This window comes from Primulina huaijiensis, chromosome 7 (assembly GCF_012295235.1).
Source record: "Primulina huaijiensis isolate GDHJ02 chromosome 7, ASM1229523v2, whole genome shotgun sequence".
NCBI classification, from domain to species: domain Eukaryota; kingdom Viridiplantae; phylum Streptophyta; class Magnoliopsida; order Lamiales; family Gesneriaceae; genus Primulina; species Primulina huaijiensis.
The window spans coordinates 8,054,096-8,071,514 of NC_133312.1; the positions used below are offsets into that span (position 1 = coordinate 8,054,096).

General features: G+C 34.4%; 2 protein-coding genes across 2 annotated transcripts; both read right to left on the bottom strand.

The window, feature by feature from the left end:
• Positions 1 to 430: 430 nt before the first annotated feature.
• LOC140980582 (K(+) efflux antiporter 6-like) lies at positions 431 to 8,177 on the bottom strand. Its single transcript, XM_073446491.1, has 20 exons — positions 7,830 to 8,177; positions 7,373 to 7,416; positions 6,710 to 6,768; positions 6,542 to 6,620; positions 6,291 to 6,352; positions 6,136 to 6,211; positions 5,969 to 6,043; positions 5,352 to 5,423; positions 5,163 to 5,246; positions 4,686 to 4,754; positions 4,525 to 4,602; positions 4,141 to 4,229; positions 2,885 to 2,981; positions 2,719 to 2,772; positions 2,366 to 2,461; positions 1,956 to 2,144; positions 1,793 to 1,870; positions 1,531 to 1,575; positions 1,286 to 1,375; positions 431 to 1,151 (listed from the first exon to the last, which is right to left on the bottom strand). The coding sequence occupies exons 1-20, from the start codon at positions 8,059 to 8,061 to the stop codon at positions 1,062 to 1,064; spliced, it is 1,758 nt and encodes a 585-aa protein (XP_073302592.1). The 5' UTR covers positions 8,062 to 8,177; the 3' UTR covers positions 431 to 1,061.
• Positions 8,178 to 8,982: 805 nt separating this feature from the next.
• LOC140980884 (histone deacetylase 2-like) lies at positions 8,983 to 14,319 on the bottom strand. Its single transcript, XM_073446972.1, has 10 exons — positions 14,095 to 14,319; positions 12,001 to 12,063; positions 11,406 to 11,742; positions 11,262 to 11,312; positions 11,113 to 11,152; positions 10,869 to 10,907; positions 10,724 to 10,772; positions 10,485 to 10,571; positions 9,962 to 10,053; positions 8,983 to 9,892 (listed from the first exon to the last, which is right to left on the bottom strand). The coding sequence occupies exons 1-10, from the start codon at positions 14,221 to 14,223 to the stop codon at positions 9,637 to 9,639; spliced, it is 1,143 nt and encodes a 380-aa protein (XP_073303073.1). The 5' UTR covers positions 14,224 to 14,319; the 3' UTR covers positions 8,983 to 9,636.
• Positions 14,320 to 17,419: the final 3,100 nt, after the last annotated feature.

The following is a 17,419-nucleotide window of genomic DNA, read 5'->3' on the forward strand; positions in this document are numbered from 1 at the left end:
TCTGAAATAAGGTTCTCAGAAACTAAAAGGAAAACTTTTACCATTCAAGCAGAAACTCAGACAACAGACAATATGTCAATAACAAGATAAAATAAATCAGTATGCACTTTTAGTGAAAAATTCACATGTTATGCTCGTTTTCATAACAGTAGGCTTCTCGAATTTGCTCCAGGTAATTAAGATCGAGAAAGGGGCTTATGAAAAGACATGCATTGACGAATTTTACCCAAGGTACATCTACTTAGCACCAGCTATCAAGAAAACAAGCAAATACCTAATAAATAAATTTCTTAGTAAAATGCGTTAGTCGTAGAACGAATAGTTGAGCTCTCGTCGAAGTTCAGAACACAGCGTGCAATAATGGCTGGAGCTGGCTTGGGGCCATGGAGAAAACTCTATTTTGATTTTTTTAAAATTCTAGCGTAAAAAGTTGAATCAAGGGAGAGCCATCAATTTTAACCAACATAGGATCATCGCCATCGGTATACACGTCTTAGTTCAAAACTATACTCAGATACTGGACTTAAATACACAGCAATATAAATAATTTCCAGCATCTGCTGCAGCCAAGGAGTACGTCATTTCATATTTGGGCAAAAAAGAGAGAATCTAGAGGAAAGCAATTTTAAAAATCATTTCCTTTCCAATATGTTCAATTTTGTTGGTACATGACAAACTCTACAAGGTGAAGAAACAAAACAGAGGATAAAAGCAGTCCTAAAAATAAACATCTGAGAAACGTATCATAAATCTGAAAACTATTTTACATTAAAAGGAAAAGATAAAAAAATCACCAAATGGGAAGCATTACCTCGATCATAGGTTATGCTTCAAATTGTTAGTGGGTATACTAGTTAGATCACTTCCGAGCGAGTTTTGGGGTTTTTGAAGATTTCATTGCTTCCTTTCCTCTGCTCTGGTTAGAGATGTACGAGAGATCAGAGGAACAGAGAAAAATTAATGACGAATCAGCCTATCCTCCATTTCCAAGGCATCATAAAAGACAACAAGATCTTTTGCAAGATAATACGTGGAAGCCTTACAATTCAATAAATTTTCTATCATACTTCATGTATAGAGAGATCCTTGGATATTAAAACATGTCTCTGCTTCACGCTGTCTGAGCGGAGATTATCAACTTTAAATCCAAGCTATAGGTCATAAACAAAGAATTATTCAGAAGATGAATGCAACAATATGGACATCTAAAGAGAACTATTAGAAACTTGGAAACTTAAAAAAAAATTGACCCATTGTCCTCACACAGATCATCATAAATGATTACCTCAGATTGAATGTCAGGTGAAAACCACCTTAGCAATACGCCAAGGTGCACAACTGCCGGTATTAACTTGAAAAGCAATGGTGTAGTTACCTGCAAGATTATATTTGCAGGACTTATTACTATATATTGAAGGAGCAGATTCCTTTGGTTCAACTGAACATATAAATATTACATTGCATATAACAAAACATACAACACTATGAGATTAGTTATAAATTCATGTACAAGAAAAGACGATTCAGTACCAGACTGAGTGCTGTTGTTCCAAGAAGCAACAGGTACACCTTCCCCTGAAAAAAAACACATCTTCTCAAAAAACACACCAAAATAACCTAAAAAAGATCTTAATTCTCTACAATAAGGACAACAGGAAAATATATGAATGTTGATACGTAAACAGGTAAGAATTCAAGTTACACTTTCTTTCTTACCCACTAACACCACAAAACCGTCACAAGAGAGTTGAGAAGATCACAAGTTCTATATAACTGTAGTAGAAGCATTTACCTCAACAAGATGAAGATTTGAGGCACGACTTAGCAGTACAAATGCAAATTCCCCTATTTGTGCTAAAGACATCCCAACCTTCACGATTCACAGACAAGGGTATATAGTCAAAGAATACCAAAGCAAAAATCATAAAATACCATCTAACAGGGTAGCATCTTACAAGAATTGAGGTTTTGTTGTTGTAGCCAAATGCCTTGACAACGGCAGATATCACCACAGTTTTAATAATGACTACTAATATAACAGATGCAAACAAGATGTCAACATGATTCCAGAGAAAATGAACATGAATCAGCATCCCAATGCTGGCAAGGAAAAGAGCTGCAAATATGTTGCGTATAGGTTCGACCTGCATAAATAACAAACCATGAGTCAAATTTAGAACCTCGAGTCAAATTTAGCAACAAACCATGAGTCAAATTTAGCAACAGACGAACAAATTGCAAAGATGTCACGATACAAGGGTCACAAAACCTCTCTCTCTTCAAAAATGCACAGAAACAGATGAAAAATATAGATTCCATGCTTGCTAACTTAGTGTCTAACAACAATGAGCTAAAGCTATCTTACTTGTTCAAGAGTGTGTTGAGAAAGATCAGTTGTTGATATCATCACTCCAGCAGCAAATGAACCCAATTCTAAACTAAGACCGAGCTTGTCACTACACTGAAACCACACATATCATTAGATATTGGTCCATAGTTTATAAAGGCTAACAACAAAAAAATACCATTCAAGATACAGAAGTTATTCCCACATATAGCTTCTTTGGAGTTCAAACATGTTTTCTTGTAAACATTGAAAATAACTCGAGAACCAAATGAAAAGTCATCCTCACAGTACAGCCAACAAATGTTTTTTATACATATAAATGTGAATGATTATGTAATTCCATGAAATTTATATAATGAAAGTAAACAAACCCAGGCCACAAGTAGACAAAATGCAACTGCTGCCAGTTGATAAAGTTCATTGGTCTGCAAAAGAAGAAAATACATCCATACTAAGAAATTTAGAAATAAGCAAGAGGCAAGAGGCACACATCTATGTCTTAGTAATTAATATATGTCTGTTGGACATAAAAACTACCTGTGATGACAAGCTTATCATAAGTTTCAGGAACCAAGGTACACAGGTTCGTGAAAATATTGCCAAGGCTGCCAAGAAAGCAATCAACACCACCAACCTGGCTGATAGGTTAATCAGTATTGTGTTTAACAAGTTGAAATTTTAATACTAGTTAGAAGGAAAATTATTAGCTTCTCAAACTCTCCCAATATTCACAAGAAAAATAAAACAAAATGATAAAAGGCGCACATACAATATCTTCATGGCACAATGCATTTATCATCAATCTTCACATCTAGAATGCACACAATCAATTGTGTTCCAGAGATGGAAAAAATTATTCATTAATTATTATCATTTGAGGCCCCAGTGCCATAAAATGTATTAATAACTTATCTATGCTGCCCGCAAGGACTGAAGAGTCCAATCCAAGCTAGATGGATTAATTGTACTCATATGTATACACTAAAACTGCTTTAAGAACCCATATTCTCAACTCAAGTGCTTCATTTTTTTCGCACTCTGCTCAACAAAGCCTTATTAACAAGTTATTTTGTGTGTACTAGAGTCTATTCTATGTCCTCGAAGCCTTCCATTCCCTTAATCATGGTTACTTTATTTCCGCACTATGCTCAACAAAGCCTTTTAACAAGTTCTTTTGTGTGTACTAGAGTCTATGCTATGTCCGCGCAGCCTTCAATTCCCTTAATCATGGTTACTTTATGTTATGACTGTTCTCTTTTTTTATCTTTGTCATGCTCTTTGAAAGCTTTCCTCACCAGACATGCAGCGCTCCATTTTGTTGGGCTTCATTCATGAAAATATATTTCCATTGGAAATATCTACTCTTTGTTATGGCCCAAGTCAGTTTTTTAAAAACTCTTCCTTGGTATCTCCTACCTTCCTAAATTTTCTGTCATGTCAAATGTTTTATGTATTACATATGTTTGAACATAGGGTTTCCAGCCCCTCCCCCCAAGACCTTCTGAATTTAACTTTCATCCCCCAACTGAAAATCTTGACTCTGCCACGGCCTTCTAGAATACAAATGTTCCAGGAGTTCTGAAAATGTGAAACACAGTAAATCCTTTCTCCGTTAAATTAGGTCTGCGATACATGAAGAAAAACTTCTTTTTCCTATAGTTCAAAAGAAATATGAAAAATAACAAACACAACCATGAAGAATTAAACATCTTTAAACTTTAAGTTTCTTGATATGGATTATTTGGTTATACACAGATGGATGAACAAGCCATTAGGAGAGAAATCAAACTCACGACTTAGTCATGGAAATGACACCCTGCATAAGGCCAGAAGTTCCACCCAGCACTGGAAGCAGAGCAAACAGTAAACCCACAGCACAATCCTAAAAATGAATTTAAAAAATGTGCCAAGGATTCGAGTTAAAATACAATTATCAGGTATTTGTGATGAAGACTAGAATCTGAATAAGTTTCTTTAATGAAGTCCTTCAACAATGAGGCCAAGTAAAAACTTTGATCTCTTTAGCATAGAGCTAAAAATAAAAATAGGAAAAAAAAACAAAAGTAATTAACAAGGTTTTATGTTACTTTCCTTTCAAAGTTTAAAAACAGAATACATCGTGAGGGAACAAAAGCAAAACAGCAATAATGCATATAGTACAAGCAAAGTGAATGTACCTGCAAAATGAGAGTGCCAATGGTAACTTGGCCGTGAAGGGAATTAATACTGTTTTTTTCCATCAAAAACTTGTATACCTATACAGCAAATTTGTGAGCCAATGAAATAATTTCAACAAAATCCTACCATCATAAAGCAGAACCAAGTGAAGAAAGCTAACCACTGCTGTAGAGGACATCGACAGAAAAGCACCGACAAAAACCCCCTCCGAAGCTCCACCGCCACATAGCTGCAGTCAGTCGGTCACATAACATACTTTAAATTTGAGTACATAGACAAAGGAAAAGTTGGTTTTTGTGATAAACAAAACATAATAAGATAACGAGAAGAAAATATAAGGATTTCTAGCTTCTTATAAAGAGTTGTATCTTGCATGATCCAGCCGATAAAAATCCAGAGCCTGAGTAGACAGGATTGTAGAAGTCTATTCAACAAATATTTTCTTGTCATCAAGTTATGTTCAAAACTATCCCTTCCACATTAGCAGAACACATAGTCCAGCTCCTCACATAAGCTACAGATACTGGGTGCATATCCCACCCATCCCCATCCCCATCCCCCCCCCAAAAAAAAAAAAAACCAAAAAATAAAAAAAGAACTGTAAGGGAAAAAACATAAAGCATATAATGTCACGCACCGAAGCTATAATTCCACACAAGCACATAAAGAGGAGAATTTGAAGTAAGCCCCCAAGAACAGCGACTGCTCGAACAATTCGAAGCTGTATCGTGAGCATAGATTATTAATCATTGTTTCTGCAGTTATGTGCAGGAGAAGAAGGAATATTAATCCAACACTTTCAAGAAGTATGTGGTCAAATGCTAACCTTTGTCGCAGAGAACTCCAAGCCCAAAGCAAAGAGAAGGAAAATTACACCAAACTGGGCCACTGTTTCGACCTATATGCACAACTTATCTTAAGATGTAGTAACCAGTAATAAAATAGTTATGACATTATGATAGCGAAGGGAAAAATATAATCATTCCAAGTTATTAAACAGGTTATATAAATGGAACAGCAGCTAGTGATTAAATTGACAATCTGTTAAATCATCTCTGTTTTGCTATATGATGTCAGGCATAGTTACTGTTATGTTAAATAACAAAAATACTTGTAAACTATTCAATAACCAGATTCCCTTGGTCAGATTATCCAGCTTATAACTTATCATCCATAAAATATTAAAGTAAGAAAAAACCCCAAATCCACGTACTTCAATCAAAACAATCAACGTATCATGGAGATGGCATATCATGCTCCATGAGGAATTACTTTCTTCATTCACACTCTAATATGAACTCTTATCTATGAACTTTATTTTGGCCGATAAGGCAGATGAAAACCTTCAGTATTCAAAAATGCACAAGACAAATTAAGCAGAAGCATTAATAAGTGTAAATCAGCACTCAATGTTAAGAATCAGCTTTCCAAAAAGCTACATACTTGCACCATTTCACTGACAACATTAAAACCTCCAGGTCCGACGACTGATCCAGCTAACAAGTATCCAGTAATTACCTGATATGTACTTCTATGTATTAGAAAAACAGCTGAAAAAAGGATGGAGTACATGACACATTGAGAATAATCAACGTGGTCAGAGATCGTACCGGTTGTCCAGCACAAGCAAATGCAATTCCACCACAAGTTGCAGACACAATGACAACAACCATATCTGATATGAGTCTACAATATCATCATGTTAGACAATGAGAAAAGAAAGAAAACTGAGAATCACGATAATAAATTAAACAGGTAATTGTACCTCAAATCTAACTGCAAGACTGGATACTTAGATTTGAAATTTGATATGATAAATACATTATCCTGGCATACATTGGAATAATAACAAGTTATTCCCTCATAATGCTTCTGATGTTGTAGCTTCAATAAGTTTATTTTTCTATAAAAATTCCATTAATCCATTTTATGGATGACAAGAGAAGGCAGATAAAATGCCGTTACAAGAATAATTAAGCAGACAGGGAAAAACAAGAAATGGGTATTCATATTAACCTTTCTGTCAATCAAAGTTGGGGTCTCCTCAGCCCCATTGTCATTGTCCAGATTGAAAACATCATGCAGTTTAAATGGTCTGCAATAGGCGGAGAGCCAGATCAAGTATCAATCAAAATGGAAATTGAATTGGCTAGGACTTTTTACACACATGATACAGATACGTACTTTTCCTCTTTTGTTTCATTTTTCTTTGATTTGACTCTAGCTACTGTTTCCAATACAGCCTGATTGGGGAACAAATAAGCCAGATAAATGTTGAAAGAAGGTGGATAAGAACAAAGAAGAAGAAGAAGCAGCTACGGATCATGCATGTAAATGACTATGATGTAGAAAAGTAAAACTACAACTAAAATATAATCTATGACCTATCATAAGCATTAACTGTTCAGTTTCACTAGACCTTGATGCTTATAACCGTCTCCATCAATGACCAGCCACCTCAAATTAATCAATCGGATTTTGGTAACTTCTAGAAGCAAATCGAAATTTGAAATCAAATTGATCTAATCAGCCACACATGAATCAACGTTTCATCAAACTTGAGATTATCTATCAACAACATATCCCGATAGGAAATAACCTCTTATCTTCCCTTTTTTCTTTTCCCTAATGCAAATCGAAAAAGACTAGTAAATTATTTTCTACCTAGTAACACACCTTCATGAAGTTGATTCTCTTCAGTATTTTCCTTTCTCAAATAAACCAAGGAAAATAGCAATCCCAGTACACTTACGCATACAAGTTATGGAATGGTGGCCCATTAATCATAATTGCAAGCCCATTGTCCTACTTTTAACAATAATATTTGAAAAGGCAAGTGCCACAAACCTGTTGCTCTGTCACGCTGTTGTTGAAGCCACCGGCATCATTTACTGCCAATTCAATGAAAGTTTAATTTTAGGAAAATCCACCATGGTCAACTACATTTTCAATTACAAGTTTACACCAAACGGATGATAGGTCACTTATAACTATTACGATAAGCAAGATAGAAGTCACAAATTCAACTATCATACACGTTCCAGTATAAGTAAACTACTCAAAATGTCTCGGCCATTATACATAGATATATAATATCAATTATCAAGAGCTAAAAAAGGATGCAAATTCATAAACATCATGACACAGAATGAAAAGATAAACAATACATTTTACATATGCTTTTCATGAAAGCAAAAAACCTCAGTTTCAAACCTAATCACTCACATTTCATGAAAAGAAACCATAACGCACCAAAACAATCGAGATTGATTAGAAACTAGGCAAAATTTAGATCTAGGCAAACCTTCGTTCTGATCATTGTTCTCGGTGAACTCCTTCTCGAGCGCGCGATCAATCATATCAGCAAACGTGTCCTCCTTCGGGAGGGTATTATTCGCAGCGTCCCCAGTAACATTGTTAGAGACAACAGAAACTGCTTCGTCTACGATTTTCGAATCTTCCGATACGGCCAACGGCGCCTTAAAAGTAAATAAAGCAAAGAAGACTAAAACCGCAGCAAGAGATGATCTATTCATTGAGCGGCGGCGCTCGTCCAGATCGGCGCGAGCCACAAGTTACACAGCTGTTGTAAGTGGTGGTACAGCACAGTGTGGGAGAGAGAGAAGGAGACGGTATGGTGGGTGGGTGGGTGGGTGGTAGGACTGGATGAGGGTTCTGTTCTTCCCTACCCCTCCCAATATTTTATAATTGAATTATTAAAATCATGAAATGTGAGATTTGGACAGTCTAGAAATATTGGCGACAGATTTAGTTTATATATTACTGCCCTGGTTGTTGCTATGATTAACAAGAGTACTAATTACTAATTAATAAATAAAGTGTGATTAGTGGTGTATTTAAGGCAATAATGTTTTCGGAGAAGAGTGATCACATTTAGGAGCCCACCACGTGAATGAAAACTACGTCGCACATTCTATTTTCTGATATGGGTGTTTTTGCAATGAACAACTAATTTTTTTTAAGTGATTTTTGTATTCGTTCTTATAAATCCAATATTTTTTTTGCTTTTTTTCTTCTTCAAAAAATATATGTCATGTGTATATATATTGCCTTTTTTTTTTTGGGTTTCTCATAAGGAGAAAAGGAGTCCAAACTAGGGATGATTATAATTTTAGTTTTATAAATAGACATTTTTTTGTTTTAGTCATTAAAATTGTAAAAATTTGATTTTCATACAATATTTTAAATTTTTTTATTTTGATTTTTTTCGAAACTAATCTATCTATCGAATATTATTTATTTGACACTAATTTACTCATATCTCATAAAAAATATAATAAAGCAAATTTTTTTTTATGTATATTTAACATGTGTAATATAAAATTTATTCTGGACATATGAATTACTTACATGAATAGTATCAAATAAGCAATATCCAATGGATTTCGTGTTTCGAACAAAAAAAAAAATCCAACTAAAAAATAGACCAACTCATATCACTAAAATTATAATTTTCTCTCCAAAATATATTTAATACAAGCATGAGAGGATAATTAAAGCAAGGTTGAATAAAAAAAAATATATAAAATCAACAATTCATAATTGCACTTAAATATATACATATGGTTGGTGTAGCTGGCCAGATTGGTCCAGGGCCAATCATTTTGCATGCTTATCCTGCTCCACAAACTTTGGCTGATTTCTTCCATTTCAAGGTACAATCAAACCCATCATCCAAAGTTGGGATTGGAAACATGCCGACACATTTAAAGGTATAGATTACACGAACTTGGATGTGAAGCCCCAATACACCATATTAACTTGTAGAAGTCGTTTGGGTAAATCAATTTATTTTAGAAGCGAAAGGTATGCAAATATGTAACTTGGTTTCAAACCAATAACACGTACGTAATCAAACAAACATATACGCAATACTCTACAAGGTTTTCCTCAGCATGGTTTTATTTATAATTACAGGACATCATATGACAGTTAATTCGGTCGATGACAGGTCCTTATAAGAATCCATTAACAACCAGATTTTCAGGAAAAAAAACATCTATTCACAGTTCTCATTATGTACGTATCATTTCTAATGACTAAAACTAAGAGACCATCCCTGAACAGCAATGCTCCAAATAAGACTCCTCTTAAGACACAAACCAAAATTCCAAGGCTGCTTGTGAAGTTATACGAGTTTTACCTTCTTCTGTAGCGTGAATGATGTATAAACACACGGAGAATAGCCCGTATAACATGTAACACTTCCTAGATCTCTTCATTTGAGTCTGAAAAGGGATCTTCAGGTAATTGTGAATTTTTTTACCTTCATATCTATCGGAGATTTCTTCGACAAATTTATGATGGAATCTGCGATTACTTTGGCACTGGATTTCATGTAACCACCTGAAACACAAACGTTGTTGCTTTAAGATGCCCCTGATTGAGAAGCAAAAAAAATGTAGATGAAGATACCGATATCCGATTTGCATGACGATAGGGATATTCTTTTTTCGTGCAAATCTGAAAACCCTCTCATCTCGCGTGGGAATTCCATCTGGATTGATCTGAATAGAGTTTGGCATATTAACCAAAATATTATGGTCAAGCTGCGCGGTCACTATAAAAATTCCTAAAACTAAATCCAGATTTCATGTACTTGCAACTCATTTTTACTGTTTTGTCTCATAAGGCAAAAAAAGGAGATGGTTTTCTGTTTTTCACTGCTAAATCCGCTTCCGATATCCACAAATTTTTTTTATTTGATGCCATTTGCACCAAGAGCTAATTCTTACCGAGTGCACTGCATGATGAAAAATCATCAAAGACTTCATAGTTAAACTGTCTTCCTTGTTCTCCTCTTCACGTGTAAAATTCAAAACAAATTTCTCAGACATCATTGTATTATGATAATTATTCATCCATTGATCCACAGGTTATCCACACTACCCAAAACTGATAGAAAGATGATACTTAAGCAACTTTATTTGAGAGTTACCTTCAATCTCCCCAGAGGATCTCCATCAAGAATATCGGTTCCAGCATTGTAGATGATCAATTCAGGATCAAACAGGCCAGTAGAAACCTATAAGTTCACCAGAAATTTATCACATAGTACCTGAAACTTAACAACTAATAAGACATTGTCTGCATCAAGGCTTCAGTTTATTATCATTCAAATTATCTTAATTAAAATATAACACAGATGAGCAGGGAAAGTGGACCGCAACTGCATACCTTGAGTGCTTGATCAAGTTTTGTTGAATATTCATTGGTCGCTGTTCCGCTGTGATAAGACAAAGTAATCAAAGAAACATGATTGTACGAGAAAAACAGCATATGGAGCAACTTTATCTCACTCAATATGCTTTTTTATCATTACTTCAACTTTCTGATTGATGTATCTCCTGGCCACATAATCCTCAAGGGTAGAAAAATTGGAAATTAAGCTGATTGTCATATTCTGACAAAACAAAGAGTCGACCGGTCATACAAATCAAAACAAAAAACTACATACTACATAACAAAAGAGAAAAAGTAGTGGTAAGAGTGAATACAAAGGCAGCAGAAATGACTTCTCACTAAGGGTTCTTGTTTGGAAGAATATATCATAAGTTAACTTACACATGGATATATATCTGGATTGTACAAGAATGTAGACTCTTCCTGCAAGTGTACCATTAAACCAATAAGTATCAAGAAGAAATGACTTCATATTGAAGGTTGTCATGAACAATGCGGTCCAGAGAAAATGATAAAAAGCAAAAACACATACTGTCATCAGAAAAATCGTTTTCATGGCCATTCCTTTGATGCGCATCGAGATCTATTATCATCACCCAGAATATTGAACACAAAAATTATTAAAAAACACAAGTAATTTCTTTGAGTATGACAATCTTCATCAAATATACATTACCATAAAATCTATATGGGCCTATGTATGTGATTTGAAGTTGGTTACAATTTATTTCCAGAATGCAAAGAGATATATCAGCGTAAGCAAAATTTTTGTAGCCGAACAATGATGAAAAGCACCATCGACATTGATGGCCCATCCTCGTTCTTTTGCAAGCTTGGCAGATAAAATTGTTCCTCCAACCTGCAGCATATGTGTAGTTTCTAAGAATAATTCTCAATGAATACAAAATATAGAAAGCTCGCAACAAAATTAACATGAACATGTTTTCGGAAAGGAAATAGAACACTCTTAGCCACAAGACAGTTCGGCAATAAAGTGACTGGAGGTACCGTACCTAAATTTTACAGCAACTAAATTATTAAGCAAAACAAAAGATGCAAAAGAACTAAAGATAAGAAGACTAATTTAATATATCAGACCAACCAATTAGCCGTGTGTTCATTCTAGACCATTAAAATTCAATTCAGAAAAGCAATGCAAAGAGGTATATTTGAATGAAAATAAATAAAGAAAATTTTTTCATTTCTTCTAGGTGAAAGCATCTGGATAACCACACTAGTTACCCCATAATTAAAATCCTAAAAAATTGCACCTCAACAATTGAGGCGACATTCAAGCTACTCTTTAAACTATCCAAGTATGATTCCAAGTGCACCTGCCACCAACAACATAACAAATTAGTGTTACACAAAATACATTTGTTACATCCACGCATCATCCACCAATTGCAAGCCTAATAAGAAATCATCATCGATTTAATAAGGACTTAAGAGACATTTTCATCAAGAATTTAAGACGCAGCCCATTGGATATGAATGGTACCACTAGGAGGTCAAATTTTGTAGCCTCCAGAGGTTCAACAATGTGCATTTTTTTCCAGGAGACCCTCAGCAATAAGAAGTTGGCAGATGCGACCCCATTTTGAAGAATCAAATGGATGCCCGAAATTTCCCATGAAATAATTGAGCTCAGGTGACTTAAAAGCCTTCAAGGCGAAATTCTAATCTGATTAATGCTATGTAACCAGCTGATCAATCATAGTAATTCTATTCAAGGACTTTTCCCTGCGTGCTTTTCATATTTTGTCTCTCTTCAAGATACACGCACATCTAAACAAATTATGAGAAACTGACTGGAATTAGAGGAAAGTCAAGAAAAGTAGCCATTAGAAACCATGACAATAACACCAAGTTGTATTCCATAAATAACGAATTGGAAATTATTAGGCATGTCAAAAAGTAAACTCTCATAATCTGAAACATGCCAAATTAACTCCTTCATTGCTTTTGGGAATCCCATAAAAACACCATAGCAAAATTGGTTGCTTAGAAATTCAAGAGTGGTTTCGCAGGTGACAAAAATCATAATTTTGCTGTTTCCTTGTAGTTTCTGGAGATTGAATCTGTTCTGTGGAATCAAACGAATTCCCAGAAGACACAATGACTACCAGTTCACAGAGCACTTCTACGGAGATAAGAAACTGGATGTTCCAATTTCAGCCCCGAATCTTTCTGAGATGACGTGTCACTCGCAGCTCTATTGCACATACTTGAGTCTTAATTCACATGCCTCGATAATTTCTCTAGATTCGACCTTCATTACTTCTAAACTAGACGATGATAACACCCACCTTCCCAATATGAGCTGATTTAAAACCGCAAAAAGAAAACCAAATCCCTTCTCCAAACTTCCGGAATGCAATCACAAGCAAAATTTCCAATTTGAACACTAAAGAACTTAGTCACAAGTCAGAGTGATAATATCAGAAGAAAAAGCAGAAGCAGTGGTTGATACGATCCCGTCCACGAGATCTTTGATCTGTCCCGATCTTTGAAACAAGTAATCGACAGGTGTGATAATCGCCTCCAGATCACGCGGTCTAGCAACAATTAATCAACGATAGAAACAATCGCGTTCAAGAGAACCTCCAAAGAACCCGTCCTTGGCAACCCTCGTGAAAATCGATAGACGAACGAACAAAAGAATCCACCTTTGAAAGTTTGATTTTGAAAACACCAAAGTGTATAAAAGCTCTCGCTTTCGTTTGAGAGAAAATCTCACAATTTGATACCAAATCAATAATGAACAAAAGTTAAATTGTTTACATGGTATTCTAGCTTAAATATAGATAACTAAAACCTAGATATAGAAAATTGCATATTTAAAGATAACAATATCTAGTTGCAAAAATAATTAAAACTCTAAAATAAGAAATTAAAATATTTCTCGAAAATGCTCGCGCTCGGGCGGTAGGATTTGCCTGCTCGAGCGCCGAGAATTCTGTACTATTCACGCTCGGGCGGTAGAATGTGACCGCTCGGGCGCGAGGCGCTTCCCACAACACGCTAAGACGCAAGCTTCCAATTCATCATCTACTTGCTTGTTATGCAACCCGAACCCCTCGAGCCTTGTTTCCAAGCTTTCATTGGTTGGATGAAGGACAACATTCAACATCGTCAAGCGTCCTCTCGGGATTGGTTCTTGGAACGCATAGTGGTTGGCTAGATTCATATCAGTGGTTTTCTTACAGTTATTCAATGCCGAGAAGTGAGATATTATACGAAGATGAGTACACCAAAGGAACCTGATACACAACAAAGAAATCAGCAGCAGAAAATTACTTCGCCACGGGAGGCAGTTCATTGAGATTTAGTTTCAATAGCACAGAATTCGTATCAGCTATTACCATGGAAGCAGGCACATCGAAGTAGAGCTTACTAGAGAGAATTCGACTGCGCCGTTCCGATTCAATGTCTTCTTTTTTAAATTTACCTTTACTCGAACAATCGCCGAAGCTTGATGACGGAGCCGTCATGGATTGAAGGAGAGAGGAAACGAGAAGTGTGAGGAATCCATTCGGTGGTGGACTGAAAAATTTTCGGGGATGGTTGAGTGGGTGCCAGGTTTTGACACGTTGACAAAGTTAGGATGGTACACGTATCCTGAGATGGTTCGAGTTATTATTTTTTTCATAAAAAAAATATTAAAAAAATATTTTTTCACCATAACTTAAATAGAATATTTATCTAAAATTAATATATAAAACTGTCTTATAAAAATTTTTGTGAAGTTAAAAATATCGGGACTCCGTTTATATGAATATCTTGTATAAAANTCCTAACGATTTTCATAATAAAAAATAATACTCTTAACATAAAAAGTAATATTTTTTCATGGATGACTCAAATAAGATAATTGTCTCACAAAATACGACCCGTGAGACTGTCTCACACAAGTTTTTGCCTACATATATTTGTTTCTTAGCCGTCTTTGGTTTTGAAATAGTAGACTAGGTGGTGATTTTTGTTGAAAATTAATATTTGAATATTGAATGTTAAATATTTGAATGTTGAAAATTAGGTAAAATTAGGTGTTGAATGTTGAAATTTGTGTGTGATGATGAAAGTAATGATGTAATTTATTTTTGGATTATTTGTAAAAATTTTCTATAAATAGATATCTCATTTGTGAAGAAAAACACAATTGAGTTGAGAGAAAAATATTATAAAGTGTGTAGTGTGATAATTTTGAGAGTTTGAGATTTTTATTTTTTACTGTAAATTTTTACTTTTTCACAACACGTTATCAGCACGAAGCTCTAAAAGTCTTCCATATTTTTCCAAGCTCCAAAACAGAAGAAAAAGGTAACAAAAGTAATAATATTTATTTTATTGTTTATTTATTTATTTTTTATATATTTAATATATAATGTTATTATAAATAATAAAAATAAATTTTTCAAAAAACTTGTTATAAATCCTGGGAGGATGTTAAGACGACATCCCACACTCCCGGTAAGGGATACGACAAGTATAAAAGCCTATAAGATTTTTAAACAAAATATCTTATGACATTTCATTATAATATTGTGATATGATATACATAATTATTTAAAACATTACTAATATTATATACACCATATTATTACCATAAAATTATACAAATACATACATTTATTTTCTTGTACACCAACGGTCATAAACGGTAACAAAACGGCTAGTTTTTGCCCTATAAATATGATCTCACAAACATATTCAATCACTCCAACTTTCTCTTCTTCTCTAAAATTATTCTTCATCAAATTTTTGAAGAAAAAAGAAGATGGCTTTCACAAAGTTATTTTTAATTACTTTGGTTATCATACTCACGAGTCTTGTATTTATCGGAGAATATCCTTCTCGTGTGTTTTCTTTATTTTTACGAATGCTTGTACTTGTTGTTTATCCATTACTTTGTATTGCAATATTCATTAACTAATAAAATGCATCATAATTCTTTTTAGTACCACCATGGCTAACTTGGAAAAGCTCGAATTCATTGCACTCGACATTACGAGGAAAAATTATATGCCATGGACTCTTGATGTAGAAATGCATCTTGAGTCATTGAGTCTAAGTGAGACTATTAAATAAAATGGTATATCTTCATCACAAGAAAAATGAAAAGCTATAATATTTTTACGCCGACATCTTGATGAAGGTTTGAAATGTGAATATCTCATCGAAAAATATCCTATGGCTCTGTGGAAAGGATTAAAAGAAAGATTTGAACATATAAGGGAAGTTATACTTCCGACCGCTCGTGATGAATGGAATATGTTGAGATTCCAAGATTTTAAGAAAGTAAGTTATTACAATTCGCCGATGTATCGAATAATCTCGCAATTAAAATTTTGTGGACATGAGGTTACAGAATCAGAAATGCTTGAAAAAACATTTTCCACGTTTCACGCATCAAATATAACTCTACAGCAATAATATAGAGTGCGTGGATTTGCGAGATATTCTGAACTCATCGTCTGTCTTCTTGTGGCGGAAAAGAACAACGAGCTATTAATGAGAAATCATCAGTCCCGACCCACTGGATCAACAGCATTTCCAGAAGTAAATGCTATAAGTAAAAATGAATTTAAACCTAGAAACCAAAATCAAATTCAAAGACAAGGTTTTGGTTGAGGTCGTGGACGTGGTCGTGGTCGTGGACGTGGAATTGGTCATGGTCGTGGTCGAGGCCGTGGTTTTGAAAACAATCGAGATAGTTATTTTTATAACTCATCTCAAAAGGGCGTCACGAACCACCCAATAAAAAGGCATCAAGAGAACATGAGTGTTAATGAAAATCACTCGAAAAGATTTGAAAGTTCTTGTTTCAGATGCGGCACTCCAGGACATTGGTCTCGTATTTGTCGAGCCCCCGAGCACCTTTGCAAGCTCTATAAAGAATCGATAAAGGAGAAAGAAAAAGAGACCAACTTCACTGAACGCAGTGACCGTTTGAGTAATTCAACTCATTTGGATGCTGCTGATTTTCTGAATGATTTTTCTGGAAATGATCAATATGTTGGTGGGATAGAAATGAAAAATATTGATGCTGCAGATTTTCCTAATGATTTCTCTGAAAATGAACAATATACTGGTGGAATATAATTTTACAATAATTTATTTTTCTTGTATTCATATGATAATGTTTTATAGTGTGTTATATTTTTAAATATGTATTGTATTGTATTTTATTTTTATTAATGTATTCTTAGTAATTTTATTTCATTGCATATTTTTTTTGAAGTTCAAATATGGAAAATGCTATGAACCAAGCTGAAGTTTGTATATCTGATAGTGGTACAACGCCCACTATCCTCCGAGATAAAAGATATTTCTTGGAAATAAAACCAACAAAAACAATGATGAATACAATATCAGGTCCTGTAGATTTGATTAAAGGATGTGGTAAAGCACAATTTTTGTTACCTAATGGTACAAAATTTTTGATCAATGATGCTTTGTATTCACCACAATCGAAAAGAAATTTGTTGAGTTTTAATGATATATATTCCAATGGGTATGATACTCAAACAATGAATGAAGGGAATGAGAAATATATGTGTCTTATCACATATAAATCAGGAAAGAAATATGTGATTGAAAAACTACCAATGCTCCCTACTGGATTGCATTATACACATATAAGTCCCATTGAATCAAACATGGTAGTTGATAATTCTTCAATATTAA

Excerpts from the sequence above, each read along its gene's own strand:
- LOC140980582 (XM_073446491.1), bottom strand. The coding sequence starts at position 8,061 with ATGAATAGATCATCTCTTGCTGCGGTTTTAGTCTTCTTTGCTTTATTT. Across the intron at positions 5,247-5,351 it reads TGGAGTTCTCTGCGACAAAG|CTTCGAATTGTTCGAGCAGT; the intron begins GTTAGCATTTGA and ends CTCACGATACAG. Across the intron at positions 1,871-1,955 it reads ACAACAAAACCTCAATTCTT|GTTGGGATGTCTTTAGCACA; the intron begins GTAAGATGCTAC and ends TGAATCGTGAAG.
- LOC140980884 (XM_073446972.1), bottom strand. The coding sequence starts at position 14,223 with ATGACGGCTCCGTCATCAAGCTTCGGCGATTGTTCGAGTAAAGGTAAA. Across the intron at positions 11,313-11,405 it reads AGGCCCATATAGATTTTATG|ATCTCGATGCGCATCAAAGG; the intron begins GTAATGTATATT and ends TGATGATAATAG. Across the intron at positions 10,908-11,112 it reads CAATCCAGATATATATCCAT|GATTATGTGGCCAGGAGATA; the intron begins GTGTAAGTTAAC and ends TCTACCCTTGAG.